General features: G+C 41.4%; 1 protein-coding gene across 3 annotated transcripts in view; it reads left to right on the forward strand.

Moving 5' to 3' along the window:
• PDE9A (phosphodiesterase 9A) overlaps positions 1-15,780 on the forward strand; it is a 50,628-nt gene that overhangs the window by 27,358 nt on the left and 7,490 nt on the right. For all 3 annotated transcript variants that reach the window (XM_054399391.1, XM_054399399.1, XM_054399408.1), the window contains 5 exons: positions 1,588-1,672; positions 5,828-5,909; positions 8,194-8,268; positions 11,337-11,423; positions 14,864-14,968. In XM_054399391.1, coding sequence (XP_054255366.1) covers positions 1,588-1,672; positions 5,828-5,909; positions 8,194-8,268; positions 11,337-11,423; positions 14,864-14,968 — 434 coding nt within the window. The remainder of the gene's footprint in view (positions 1-1,587; positions 1,673-5,827; positions 5,910-8,193; positions 8,269-11,336; positions 11,424-14,863; positions 14,969-15,780) is intronic.

Genomic DNA, 15,780 nt, shown 5'->3' on the forward strand with positions numbered 1-15,780 from the left:
CACCATAATTCATCTTCTCTCTGCAGTTGCCTGCCTCACTACACTCTCAGTCTGATAAGTCTGCTTTTCACCCACTGCTTCAGATAGGCCACCACTTATGCAGTTTGGCACAAACGTGTCCCAGATGAATACACAAAGGTGGTACATAGCAGCACAGGGCCTGCAAGTCAGCTGTGACTCATCAGCAGCAGTTGAACAAAGTATCCAAAAAAGTGCAGCCATATAACCAGAATGGAGATACTGAATAAGCAGGACAGCATCTTGCCTGTATCACCACATTGTGATCACCCAAAGAAATTGCTTGTAACAGTGCTAGACAGAAAAAAACCTTTAATCTGGAGATGGAGGGTATCCCTGTAATCAAACATAAACCAAACGCCTGTATCTTTCCTTCGTGGCTTTTTGGACTCAGTCCATACACCTCTTTTATTTATTTTTTTCCCCTTTCCCAGTTGCAACAGCAATCTTTGTTGTTACTGGCATAAGGAAAACAAACTGACGTCTCTGATTATCTACAGAGTTGTGCCCTTCCAAGGGCATTTTTTATTACTTAAATACTACCCTCCACATAAGTGCAATTTTTACTATTAGGTTTTTTCCTAAGAAAGTGAATGAATACTGATGGTAAGATTGCACATTCCCTTGAGTTCCCTGAACCACAGCTTGTGCCTGCAAACAATGAGTTCAGTAAAGAAATGAGCTGTGAAATGATTGCATATGAATGACATGTACTTAGTAAATGGTGCTGTATTATGTCCTTGAGCATGCTGACAATTCAATGAGAGGTGAAGAAAAGGGAGAATATTCTCATGCTTGCTCTGCCTTAGGTTCTCACAGCTACATGGAATGAAGTGCATTGTTGCATAAAAAGGCAATCAAACTTTTTGCCTTGTGGCTTTCACAATTACATGCAGAAGAGAATATAGGATTTCTTTTTTTTTTTGTGCCACGTGCAGAAATAACCTTTGATTACAAAATGGACTGGCAAAAAAAGAAGTGACAGATCTTCAATATCTAAAAAAAAATTAAAAATTAAATGAATCACTAGAGTAAAACTTTTTAACATTTCTCTCTCTCCTGCATTCTCACTTTGGTTTCTCTCTATCTAGCAGTGTCTTTCAGAGCTCCTTAATGCTCTGCATGAACTTTCAAATTAAAACCTTTTATCTTAATGGGAATTCTAATCCTACCGGGACGTGTTTGCCTAGCTGCGCTTATCATCCCATCATGGGAGGGGATTTTTTTTCTCAGGATTTCCTTTGATTCGTATTCTACAGCAGAGAAGTGAAGGCATCAGAACAGCTGACTGCTGCTAACAGTCGTGGAAAAGCTGGGATGTTAGAGCCATTCTGTGAATTAAAATACTGTAGCTATTATCTAAAATTGGCAGCAGAGAACTCCTAGGGGTTTTCAAGATATATCGCTTTGGCAGCACCTGCGTAGTTGAGAACTGGGGCAGACTGTAAGAGCTTGCTGGCTCACTGGATAACCCCACTGTTGAAGCCCTTTGATATTTTGCACAATTGTGAAACGAGATCCTTCAACTTTTGCCATGGTAACATGTCTGTTGTTTTCCTTTGTTGACAGTGGAAGGCCTGAAAGTAGTGGAGATTGAGAAATGCAAGAGCGACATTAAAAAGATGAGGGAGGAAATGGCAGCAAGAAACAGCAGGTAAGTTCTGTTTTGGATCTAGCTAAAGAAATAATATTTGGTTTCAAACTCAAATGCAACTTTTCTGCAGAATTGAGTTACCTTCTGGGCTTAGAAGTACAAGAGTAAAGAAACCAATAACCACTAAGGACAAGGATTTTAATTTATCATTTGAAGATCTATAGCCATTCAGCAATTAAAATAACTCAGGCCACAGGAACAGAGGAAAAGGTTTTACAACAGTTATTTTTCATCATATAGAATGAGAATTCTTCTTCCAGATTTAGGGCGAGAGAGGGAATGGGAAAAGAACTTCTAGTCTAGTGTTTGGTTGGGAACCAGCTAACACTCGAATCAGCTCCAATATATTCTGGGAAAATATCAAATAAATGTGTAGCAGCTCTTATAATTACGATCTCATGCTATCATAAAACATCCATTTCAAATTCAACAAGAAATTGGGACTTTACTTTCTAATTCAAGGGCTTGCTGTGATTGTGAAGCTTGGTTTAGCTGTAATTAAAACAACAGCATGAAAAAAATTCATTTTTAACAGTACGTAGTCTCAGCTGGAAAGCCTGCCCCCCTGTGTCACTGAAATATCCCATTAGGACAAACAAATCACCACTGTGAGATTATGAACAATTCTGGGAAGGTTGCTGAAAAGAACATACTGCATTGCTTAAAGTGTGGGTGAAAGGGATTTTTCTCAGCAAATGTGAGCATTCTGTCTTGACAACCACTCTCTTTTTCTTCATTTGAGGTCAAATTCGCTGACCTTCAATCAAAGCTATTTTGTATTGAGGGCAATGGGAGATTTGCTGGAAGAATGAGGTTTTATCATTTCACACATTTTGCTATCCAGATATGTCAGGAGGCACAGTGTTAATACATTCCTATTAAGTCTAAGGCCAAATTCAGCTGTCATTCTAGCATAAATGCAGAGCAACATTATTTAACCTCACATCTGCTCCAGATTTATACCAGTAGGATGGATTGCAGTTTGCCTTGTGACTCGCATTGTTTCTTGGTCAGGTGCGTGAGGAAATCCCATTAGAAAAATTAGAGTTGAGACTGGCAGCTAATGCAAAAACATGTATGCTGATTTGCACTGGGGGAATAATGTATGTGGCCCTACATGTGCCTTTACTTTTCCTCAGCTGTTGTAGGGAGCTGAGAGAGCTTCATTTATAACCATAGTGACACACAGGCAGACAAGGACTTAAAACCAAGAAAAGTTACAGCAACTTCATGCTCGCCTGGTTGCCGCCACACGCATCAGGAAGTAGGAGATTGTCCCAGCAGAAGCCATGACTCATTCCTGTCCCAGACCTTGTCACCTTACAATCTATATTTTGTAGTATAAACAACAATCTAGTAACAAGAAAAACAGGAATGCAGAGTGCCAGGTCTCCCCAGCTCAGCCAGCTCCCACTGAGGTGTAGTCTTCACTGAGGACTCCTACTGAGATAAGACTGCTGCCAAAAGCCAGATGCCAGCAAGTGGTGTGTTGCTGGAAAGCTCTGTAAAAGAGGGTGTGGTGGTCAGCAGCAGTTAGTGCTGGGCACAGACACCCAAGCTAGATTGTTTTGAGCTCACACCCCTTAGCTGCTTTCACTGAAGCAGGAGCCTAACTTGCCCTGCTCAGTGTCACTGCCATATCAGTGCGGCAGCTACTTGTCACAGCTATTCTTGTTTGCCTTGAGCTCTTTTGGTTGCCATGAGCTAGGTCTTCCTCTTCCCAACTGCACAAAAACTCCTTCTTACCTGAAATTCTGCCCATGATTATCTGTACCGTAAGGGCTTGGGTCTCAAAGCAGCAGCTAGATGTGGATAAGGTCAGTGTGTAACAGAGGTGGCTACAAGTAACGTTTTTTTTTTTGCTGTAAGACTGAGGAGAGGATGCTCCTTGATGGCTGGCTATTAAGGGTGACCCCATTATGAGCTGTAGAGCAATGAGCTGTGATTCCCTGTTCTCAGGTGCCCGCTGCTCAGCAAGAGCCATGCTGCCAGTCCTTGGTGAAGCTAACATAGGGATGCTTTACCCCAGAGTGGCTGAGCAAGTTCTCTCCTGTTGGTGTGAGATACAAGCATGCGGAGGGGGGGTGTAGGGGTATGGGGGGGAGCAAAGGCATCCCAGGGCAAGTGAAAATGTTTTCATTCCTGCTTAGACTTGTGCAACATCATTTGCTAAATAATGTGCTACAGCTGCAATTAGGCATCACCTCTAAATTTAATTGATGTATATAGGTGTGAGTATGTATATTCCTTCAATAATGTCACAGTACACAGCTGTATTCATGTATGTTCCCATGTTTTTACATTTGTTGTTGCATTACCAAATGACAGAGTAAGGATGAATAGCTAGGTTTGTAAAAGTCATCAGTCAGTTGTGCATCTTCTCTTCAGAAGAGCAAAGCAGTCTCACTTGCATCTCCTCAAATTGCCTTTTCTTTTTTTTTTGCTAGTCTGTCTGCTTTTTGTTTTGCACTCACTATTGGCAGATGCTAATAACATTACAATGTCGTTTAAAATCATGATCATTTGCAGAAACAGTTTTGCATTTGTAAAAGTCTAATGCATCCTGGCTCTACTATGTTCCCCAGTGTGGTAGGATGAAGGCTTTGATGTCTTGCTGCAGTTTGGAATCAGAGACAGTTGGCTGACCCTCAGCTGACCCTGGCAGCCAGGTCCAATTAGGGCAAGGAATGCCCCAATCTCACTATTTTTATCCTATTAATACCCCTCAGAGTGGAGGTTTGAGGAAACAGCTTTAGAAATGATTAAGACAGCTTTTAGCAATTGAGAATCTCCCTAAACAGGGCAGGAAAAGACAGCCAGTTGAAGCCAGCTGGCCACTATAAACTGTAAGATGATACAATTTTTTTCAGGATTCAGACAACACTATCAGAAATTATAGCAGACATCAGCATTAAGAGGGGAAAGAAAAGAGATTCAGTGTTAAGAGGGGGAAGAAAAAAAGATCAACTCCCAGCAGTGAAGAAGAGCACTAAAAAGAGATGCAGTACAGAATATATGAAATAACTTTAAAAGGGACAAATAAATAAATGGAATATTTTGCCCAGCTTCTTCTGGTGTTTCTTTCAACTTCACTGGACAGGAAGCTTGAAAAATGGGAATGGATAATCCAAATGTTAGAGCTACAGGGATAAATGCAAAATACAAGCAGGTCAACCTCACATGAGGGTTATTAAAATCCATGTGACCTGGGAAACCCATGTTGAATTGAAGTGTCATGACTGCCACTGGTGATGCCACAGAACTCTTAGCTCTATCGTGCATCTTGTGGCTGTAAGGGGAGAAACTGCTCTCACACTGCAATGCAGCAGCCATGATGTTCTACAAAGCTTGTAAGGCTGGTCTGCACCTCCTGCTTCTAAGGTCTCTGCTCAGACAGGGTGGCATCAGCTTGGCTTTTCCACGTGCAAAGAAAAGAAGAGCAGATAACAGGTGCTGGTGTTAATAACCAGGCAAGTGTTAATGATGTCTAATCCCTGGCAGTGACTCCCTTCCTGCAGGACTGGGGATTCAAGCAGACTGTGTCTGATGAGCCTATGCCTCACTGATATTTTGTTGCCTAAAGGACATCAAGCAAAATGGTCGTGCCATTAAAATGGATGGTCTTGCCCAAGCTTTTCTGAGGCCTGGAGCTGGGTTGCAATAAGCCATGGGCTCAGTAGGTGCCTATACTAGTAAATAAGCACAGGCATGCTGTTGTTCGTGCTCTGCATGGCCTCTGGCAAGAGTCTGCTGTCCTCAAACAGCTGTGGTAGTTTTAGGCTGTACCTGTTCCAGGCACAGCCTGAAACTACCACAAAGCTATGCCTGCAACAGACAGCAAGCTGCTTACTGAAAGGAAAGTTAGGTGGTTTAAACAGAAGTGATTTGGTATCCATGGATACAGGCCTGAAGACAGATGCTCCTTGCTTGTATTCAAATAGATGGAGGAGTAATGGTGGTGTTGCACAAGGGGAGAAAAATCCTAAAGAAAAGAAGCTCACACTTTTACACCATTTGAGCAGTACCACATTAGAAGGGGAGAGGCTGGGGAGTGTGGTAATTCTCTGAGCGATGCCTACTTAGAGCACTTCTGGCACTTTTTGAGGCACTATTTTTATCTTTCCACTATATTAAGAGCTAATTATTTCATTTTAGGACTAACTGTCCCTGCAAGTACAGCTTTTTGGATGAAAACAAGAGGCCAACTCCCTGGCGAGATGTACCGTCCTATCCAAAGGTACCATGCAATGCTTGCTCATCCCAAAATCCCACCACAAGTTTGCCATCCTGACAAGTACTGTTTACAATGCATGACTCCCTAGCCATCTACCTCCTAGTCATTCTAAATCTAGGGCCTCATCCAAAATCCCTGGAAGCCAATGAAAAAACCTGTCATTGCTTGTAATGATTTAAAATTGGATCCTCAGTAGTCTTCAATACTTGAAAGCTTGTTAGTGTTTGAAATGCTAATGAACATTTTGCATTCGTCAACATTTAATGCTCTTTTATCTAGTCATATTTATTCTCCATCTTCTGAGCAAACAATCACAAATATCCTGTAATGTTGCACTCTAATTGAAAAATAGTGCTGCTGTCTGCTTTCTCCTAATGGATTATTTTTTAATTTCAAAAGTAATTTATGGGGATGCTTAGCCTGGGGAAACCAAGAGAAAATGCAACATTGGATTGTCTCCAGAATGATTCATTGTCCCTGTGAAAATGACTTACTGTGTTTACTAGAGAAAAAGCAATGCTTGAAGAAAAATGTCTACTGGGCAAGTACAAATACAAATCCACAGTGATAAATGAGGCTGAAATCATGAAGAACATAAGATCTCTGGTCCTAGCACCAGCGGTGTCTGCCCACAGGAGTTATTTATTTAAAGATGCTAGATTATGTCTGCACAATAGCCAGCTCACACTGTAACAAAACAGCATCTCACATGTGCAGATCATAGTTGACATGGGTATTCACCTGCACACATCAAAGCTGGCTGAGCTTCTCTCAAGGTCACATGGTGCCACGTGATGCAGGTGTGTGATGTGGACATGCATCCTTCCATATTTGTCTTCAGGACCTTACAGAGCAACAAACGATAAGTTCTGCTGTTTATTCTGCTCTGCCTAACAAAAGTGATCTCTAGGTCTCTAAAGCAGACACCATGAGACTTACATCTCTATAATTAACTTGTGCCCAAGAGGCTTCGTGCTTCTGACAATAAGGCATGTTTTCACAAAACATATCAGCTCTAAAAATGTTTTTTTCCTTTGATATGTATGTCAGATCAATCTTTGATCTACTGCTATGAAATTAGGATCTTGAATTAACAACAAATGCAAAAAAGAATTCCACTTACTGACTGCAAAGTAAACTGTTAGTCTGTGTTGTCCCTACACCAAAGCTTATAGGAGTTTTGGGTTTTATCTGGCAGATTTGTGAAATTTGTTCTCAGTTGTCAAGTGATGGATTTGTCCATTTGTGAGATGAGGAAGTAATGAGTTAACTGAAAGAAAATGTCATCACAACAGTCCCAACATATAACAGATCTGTACTGCTAATTCATGGATTTCTTGGAGAACGCCATATTAAATGTACATTATATAGGCAAATGCAAAAACCATTGGCTTCTCAAGAAGGAAAATTAATCTGCAGTGTTCTTCTCTTTTGGATTAAGTATCAGCAGTTTGATGACTGATTAGTTAATTCATCTGCTCAGTACAGTAAGACAAAAGACACTGGTGATAAATTAGGCAATTAAAGCTACAAGTGGTTTGTGTCCCAGAAAGATTCTGATCAATAGAACCTCAAAAATATGATTTGTTAGAGCCCAAATTTCCCCTGGTCTTTTAACTCTCCACATTCATTTTTTGGTTGCTTGGATATTTTACTATAATTTTTTAATAAAAATCATAACTGGCCTATGAGCTTGATTTTATTTGAAACCTCTGAGCATAATGATAAAACCACTTGCATCTTGCAGGCTGACAACCAATTGGAAAATAAGGGTGTCCTTGAAGAAATACTCTAAATGAGAGCATAAATAATCTGAAAGTAAATCTACCATGCCCATCAGTTAATGTAACACTACAAGCATAGTGCTGTTCACACCACCCAGCCATCACTGGCTGCACTGTCACTGATGCTCTTCAGACAGCAGAAGCCATGCAGCCAGTGATGGATCTCTGCCCTTTGTCCTTGCATCCCCTTGCTGAATCTGCCTGTTACCCTGACCATAACACCTTCACTCTCCTCCCTTTTCTCCCAAACTCTCCACCTCCCTGACAGCAAGCTGCCTAGGGACTTGCCAGCCACCAGATGTGGGTATCTTGGCATGACCACAAGTGACCAGTGGGGAGAGAGAGGAGAATTGGACAGGCAGAGGGAGAGATCAGGTGCTTTATCCTTGGGAAATACAGCTAAATCCTGTATGATTGGGACCCCAGGAGTCCCATGTATATGCCAATGGCAAATCCCACACTGGGACAGAGAGCCCTCACAGTGACTGCCTTTTTGTCTGCAGTACATGCTGTCCCAGGAGACCATAGAAGCACTTCGGAAGCCAACCTTTGACGTCTGGCTGTGGGAGCCCAATGAGGTAAGGATGCCATGTTAGCTTGGTTAGCACTCTTTCTGCTGAGAGCCAGCAAGACCAGGAGAGCCCTTTGAGATAGTCTGCAGGCTTTTCCCCCTTTTCTGCCTTTTCATCTCTGTCTTTTATTTTCATGCCGCATCAGAATGCAGTACTTCTTCTCTACAGATGTGAGATAGATTATGCTAATTGTCATAATCCAATCACTCTTTATTTTCAGTTTGATGTCTTCCTAGTAGTGTCCCACAACAACCAGTGCACTGTCATTGCTGCCACGAGTGGCCATTTCATTTGAACAAATCAATGCCTAGAAGAGCATATGCTTAAGCACATCACCAATAACTCTGTTCAAATCAATGAAGGTGCATGGTGCTGTGTGAAGCCAGGCAGAGATGCATCCATTGATTCACAGCCTTTTAGATAAAGGTTTTTCTGTGATGCTTTCTGAAGAGGTTGCAAAAGTGCATGCGTGGCCTATTAGTATTTTCTTACTGCTTCATTTTTCTACTTTCTTTTTTTCTTTTTTTCTGTTTTTCTTTTTTTTTTATTGTTATTAATATTATTCATTGTTCATGACTTGTATTGCAGGAGGTTCTGGAAGGCTCATGTGTAAACCTTTGCAGAAACATGAAGGAGAAAGATGTTTCTGTAATGGCCAATTCATGATACAGTGTAAAACTCGACTGAGCAAATATGAGCAAATCTCACCTAGGAAAAATGAATGGGAGGACTGAGTTTTAGAGATTTAGTAGGGATTTAGGGTTGGGTTTTTCCCAGGGGAAGGATTAGGTAGCACCTGCTAGGATTCTAGCAGCACCCCCAGCAGCAATTAATTACCTTCTGATCAGATGTGCACACAAGTCATTCTGTCTCAGCACCAATAGATCAACATGACAAGGAAAAATACCCCATACTGCACCCACAGGAGCAGCATATTCCCTTCAGGATATTTTCTCTGCCTGCTAGAACAACAGAGGGTCTCTCTGGTGGCTTTATGCCCATCTCCCATTCACATAGGCTGGCAGAGCTTTCTTTGTGTGGTCCATGCCAGCCTAAGGGTGGTGCTCTGTGGTTGCTGCTTCCTCTCCAGCCTCTTTTCTCTGTATCATGGCCATACAACTGCTCAGACAAAATGGCTCACCCCCAGTTTTTGAATGCCTGTCAGGTCTTTATATCAGGAGTGAATTATGGCCTGCCAGGTGGACTGTAACACTGCTGGATTGCTGTTCTGACTATTAAGAAAGAATAAGGAGAAACAAAAAAAATTCTCCACAGATTCTTGCATGCTGAAGCATAGTATTTTAGCATAGTAATTCATTCAGAGTACTAGGAAATACTATATGGTGGCATGAAAAAGGCTAATAAGAGGGTGGAGAGATTAGACATGCCCTGCAAGGAAGGAGAAGTGCTGCCTAAAAATAAGAAACAGCACAAAATCTGGTGAGCTGAGCAGTGTACAGGTTTATCTCCTCCTTTTAGCTCTGGGTTAGTTTTACTGAGAATATTTCAATGGTGTCAATGCTTATGTAGCAATGAGCACTTGCCCACATGCTCAGTGTGGGACAGGCAGGTTATAAACCACAGTCTTCTACAAGCAAATTAATAATGTTGTGCTCTGCATCTCTGTAAACAGACCTATGCAACAAACTTGTGTTCTCTTTCTTAAATGCCACTTTTAAGCCTTAGAAGAGTTCAATATTCAGGCTTTTGCTGTTGGCCAAGAAAGCTAAAAATCAAAACTGAGATTCTTATATGTTCAGGGGCAGGGTCTTTGAGACTCAGTCACGCTGCACTCACTTGAAGATCTCTCGGCAATAGCCGGAGAGAGACAGACATTTCTGAGAGTAACTCAGCCCTTCTAGATCAAGCTTATTGTCCCAGAAAAAATCTTCCCTGAAACTATTGCAAATTATATATTCTGCCTCAGGAGCTAGGAGCCAGACAGGGTGCTCTACAGCAAAATGCTGGCCATGTGATCTGAGCACAGTTCAGCTTATGACATAGTCCTTCAAATATTGCAAGAAAGTCTCTTTCTTCTTGTTTGGATGATGCAAAACCCAGCCCCCTTGTTATTGATGAACTATGTGTGCTCCCCAGATAAAATGTCGTTAGATTAAATAATTTTCTGGGGAGCTTTAAAGAGCCTAAATAACAGAAACCTAATTAAAAATCTCTCCAAGGCCACATCTGTGATATTACACTCATCATGTTAGAATATTGGATCAGGCTACAGTCTAAGAACTGTATGTAATGCAATGACTAAATTTCATCCCCTGCATATTTTGTCTTCAGAAATGGGAATGGAAATACATAAACTCCTGAACTCCTTGAAGTCTGTAAATTTCTGACTGGTGGTGGCTGTTAAGTACCCAGGCACATACAATTATCAATACTTTTCTTTTAGAATATTTTTAAACCTGGAAGATTAACCAGAAGTGGTAGTGCTAAACTATCTGCATCCACCTTCTTACCGCTGAGCAGATTTTGTCTCAAAAGATGAGCCTGCCTTTGCATTTCAGCTAGTGAGATCCATCCATGGGAGTGGATGGTGATAAACCTGCTGGTATTCCATGGTGTTAAACAAGCAATCCAAGACAGTGGATTAAGGAACTCAGCAAAAAATCATAAAGAGGATACTGACACTTACCTAGAACAAATATTTCTTTAAGAGTGTCTATTTTCTACTGCCATTTTCTTTACAGTTAAAGCCTGATCCATTTGGAGTCAGTGAAAAAAATTCCCACTGATTTCACTAAGCATTAGAAAATACCCCAGCTGAACCAGAGAAATGGCAATACTTTTTTTGTGAGAAGGAATTGCCACGATACCCATGAATCACAGTTACTTAAGAGAGCTGGTGTGATTCAAAGCCCTGCACAAAACCTATGAAGTCTACAGCAATCTAGTCTACTGCAAAAAGCTTTCAGAACCTTTGTGTCTCCCCTTTTGCAATCTCTGAATATCTTTCTTTCATCTTAATAAGAGAGCTTTGCAAGGAGGAAATTCACACTGCAATGTATTATAAAGTAATGTGATACTTACCAAGCCAACAACCTGTCTGTTCCTGGCTGCAGATGCTGAGTTGTTTGGAACATATGTACCATGACCTTGGGTTGGTAAAAGACTTCAACATTAATCCTATCACGTTAAAGAGGTGGTTGGTAAGTGTTTAAAATTCCTAATATTTGTGACTTTTCCTAATTTAAAACTCAATAAACAAAGCATTTAGTCATGGGATTAGCTCTACTCACATGATAATCCACCTGAAAACAGTCAATCTATACAAATTCTTAAAATCTAAGCACTTCAGCAAATGTTTACATTCTTGTGGTAACAGATGACAGTTTCACATTTGTTTGCTGAGTTTTCTGTTACTGAAAGCACTTAATTTCTGGTGAATGCTGTTTTTACCTACTCTAAAGGGAGACAAGAAGCATGTCTTCAGATAAATCCAAAAAATCTCGTATATGCTATAGTCATTTAGATATCCTAAATCACAAGGAGTAAAAGAGTGAGACAGGAAGTAAAAGGAATTGTTAGGGAGTTAAATAACATTTTTTTTCCGTGGTCTTGAATCTTCAGAATGTTGCAGAGGTGCAAGACGTGGTAATGATGAGATCATACCAAAAGCAAGATGTTTAAAGAAGAAACATGAGAGTAATTAAAACCCAAGATTAACAGGTCCAAGGGAAAGCATAAGAAAGAATTTGCTAAAAAGCTGAAGAATGTATTGGCTTTTTCAGAAATACCCATCATATTTCTAGAGGACTGGAGAACAGTAAATATATTATACATTGTTTAAATAGGATCTAGGGATACCCTGAATAATGCGTCTGGAGCACATGAATTACGAGGAGCATCTGAGGGTGCTGGGGTTGTCCAGTCTAGTGAAGAGGAGTCTGAGAGGAGACCTCATTGCTCTCTACAACTACCTGAAGGGAGGCTGGAGTGAGGAGGGGGCCAGTCTCTTCTGCCTGATGACAAGCAACAGGACTAGAGGAAATGGTTACAAGCTGAGACAAGGGATGTTTAGGCTATATAGTAGGAGATGCTTCTTCACTGAAAGGGTTCTCAAACACTGGAGTGGTCTGCCCAGGGCAGTGTTGGAGTCACCATCCCTGGAGGTGTTTAAGCAGCATATGGACCTGGAACTTAGGAACATGGTTTAGAGTGGACCCTTCAGTGCTGGGTCGAGGATTGGACTGGGTGATCTTTGTGGTCTTTCCCAACCAGATATATTCTGTGATCCTAAATGACGGTTTGTACAACTTAGATCTCTAACTGATAAATGGATTGAAACAGTAACTGAAAATATCATGATGTGAAGTTCATTGTACAGATGTTTCCTATGATTCCTGTAACAAAGCATTATATCTCACTAATCTCTTAATTACCTGAAGAGTATGGACAGAATAGAAGGAATTGGTTTATGTGCTTGATGTATACTCCCAGGATGGCCTGAACGAATTTCACTAATTTAGTAGGTGACTAGAAAACACAAAGCAACCACTGGATTCATCACATCAAAGTATAGCAAGAGCAAAAAGCACCTGAGCACCAGCACACACCAGGTAGGGACAGTCACTGCGTGGTGTGCTGCTTCTGGCTGAAGCAAACAAGGCATTAGGCTGATCAGTGACTGGGATAAGAGATAAAATGAGCTGTTGTCTCCAGAGAAGCCAAAAGGCTTACCTGGAATTTATGCCTAGGACTGGTTAAGTCTTTTCAGAAAAATGGTATGACTACATTAAAGGAGAGAGAAAAAATGACCAACACCTAGGAAATCACTCCCCAAAGAAGGCAAACGAAAAGCTCAATATTACTGATCTTAGAAAGCAGCTGAACAGAAGAGCTGGAATGAAACTCAATACAGTCAAGGCTAGCACAGTGTAGATAACACAGAAAATTTCCTCCTCCTGTCTCACAGCCTGAAAACATGGGAACACAAGGTGATATGTCAACACACATCAACATGCCACCCCCACATAGTACTGCAGGCAGCTTCTTGTTAGCTTCTATCTCCAAGCAATTTGTTACCACTAGCATTCATGGCAGCATTGCTCTGAGTGAGGGGAGTTTATTATATATTTTCTAGAAAGGTAAAACACCAGCTTTGCAGAAAAAGAGATGATTCTTTAAAGCCCCAAGAAGAAGCCAAATCATGCAGATGCTTGCTTTCTATCTCCCATATCCAATGGCTACAGAAATGTTCCAGAAAGGGGAGGAAAAAGTGACTAATATAGCCCTTCAATGTTCTGAGTCAGGAGTCCTCTGGGATGCTTTGGGCTCCACTGCTGGATGTATATATTACATCCATGCAGTGTTGTATAGTGACAGGATATGACTATGGTGTCTATGTGGAGGCTGTGAGATACTGCTCACCACCTATGTACCTGACTGTCAACTGTATTACGCCATTAGTTATTAATTTTAAAATAATGTAACACACTTCTAAAGTCCTTGCTGCAAAATAGTAGGAATAGCTTTTGCAATGAAGTCCACAGACATTGTGTAAGCATTGAGAACCCTCAGTTCTCTTGACCTCATTCAGAGCATTGAGGCTTCCTAAAACTTATATCCCTGGTCAAAGGGATCCTGATGGGGCTTGAGGACTCTTGAAGTAAATTCACTATTTAGCTGGAGAAGGGGACACAAATTCCATCAGTGTCATTAATTCAGGTCCAGTAACTGAAGCATGTGCATAAAAACTCTCTAGGGTCCAGGCTATAGAGGATTCAGCAGAAGGGGTCCAGCAGTGCTGCTGATGCTTGGCTGTTTTGTGCAGGACAGGATACCAACAACTATCCGGTGCACTGGAAGAATGCCTGTGACATGTGTTAACCCAGCTGTGCTAGCTTCACTCAGCTGGCCTGGCTGACCACAGCAAACACATGTGGAAAGACAAGCTTTAGCTTGCATTTGTAACAAGGGCACAGAGATACCCAGGATCTGTAGAAAGTTAAACAACACAAAAAAATCAGTGCCTTATGCCTATATGGCTAAATCTCTCCCATGCTACCTAGTGCTGGAAATCCACAAAGGTATGCTAGTGCACGTGCCTTCACATCTTCACTGTGCCAAGCAACACCTCCCAAAATGTCACCTCTGAGCATTTGCAAATGAAATAATAACTGCATTTCAGCCTTGAAGATTTCAAAACTGTAATTTACATTCAGCGAGGGAGGGGAACGGGGATGTACTTTGAGTACTTTACACACCCTAAAGTCACCATTTAACCACTGCACAGGCTGAAATACAAATTCAGAATGAGAGCAGAGCACTATCTCAAGATTGAGACACACTTGCAGCTGTGCTGGAGTGTTTATTCATTGATAGCTGGTATGGAGAAAGAAGTTACTATGAGCTTCGTGGGCTGACAAATTCTTGAAAGGTAGTAATCTCTCACCCTCCCCCAGGAAGACAAGAGAGTGTCAGAGAGCTTTGTGCTGTCACTCTGTCCTAGCAGAGGATAACACTGGGCTCCACGGGGCTCCTGTAGGGCTATACAGTGCTTCCAGGGAGGTTGGCAAATGTGTGTAATGATTTTTTAATAAAGAAAGAGCTCTCCCCTCTCTGACTGCTTCATTCCCTCTCTCTGCAGCTGTGCATTCACGACAATTACAGAAACAACCCCTTTCATAATTTCCGACACTGCTTCTGCGTGACCCAGATGATGTACAGCATGATCTCACTCTGCAATCTCCAGGTATGACCCCCACCTCAATAGGATCACTTCATTTCCATCATGAAGCACATGTTCATCCACTGAGCACAATGACACCTGCACCACCTTTCTTGCAAAACAGGTCACCATCTTTCTAGCAAGTGATGAGCTTCCCAGTAGCTGCACTTGCAGTAGCTCACTTGAGGAGAGGTGTTGTGTTTCCACGTCTGACTGCTCACCCAGTCATCCCACCCCAGACCCCAAGAACCTGCACAGCTTTCTGAGTCTGCTAGGAAGCTACCTCCACCTCTTGGATATCCCAGAATTGTACACTGAAGAACTTCTGACGCTCTGCATGAAATATCTGCAAATCAGATCCAGAAGCCTCCTGAATTATAGTCTGTGGATATGGTCTTCAGCTGTGATACAAAAAATGTTCCCACAAAAGGTTTTTTCCCAGATGCTTGTTTGCACCTGGGTGGGCTACGGCAAATAATGTCTTGCATGTACTGTATGCAAGATTCAAATCTGACCTGTACTTTGTCCAGAATTATAGGCATTGCTTATTTTCATTGGCTGGATAACCTGTGTTTATATATTAATTTCTCTTCTATACAAATCAGTTTTATTCTGTTAAACCCCTTCCTTTCTTCCCCATAGTTAAACATCTCGTTACTGGCTTAAGTCTATTTTCTTGACAATAAGAGAAATGAAGAAAATATGAAGAAAATGAAGAAAAGCTTGCTTAAATGGAAGTTCATCCTATTCAGAAGCTGTGGGAACACAATACTTCCTTTTCCTCCCTCTTTTCATAACTTAAATTAATGTAGAACATAGTGGCAACAAAGCTATCT

This window comes from Indicator indicator, chromosome 1 (genome assembly GCF_027791375.1).
Source record: "Indicator indicator isolate 239-I01 chromosome 1, UM_Iind_1.1, whole genome shotgun sequence".
Classification (NCBI taxonomy): Eukaryota; Metazoa; Chordata; class Aves; order Piciformes; family Indicatoridae; genus Indicator; species Indicator indicator.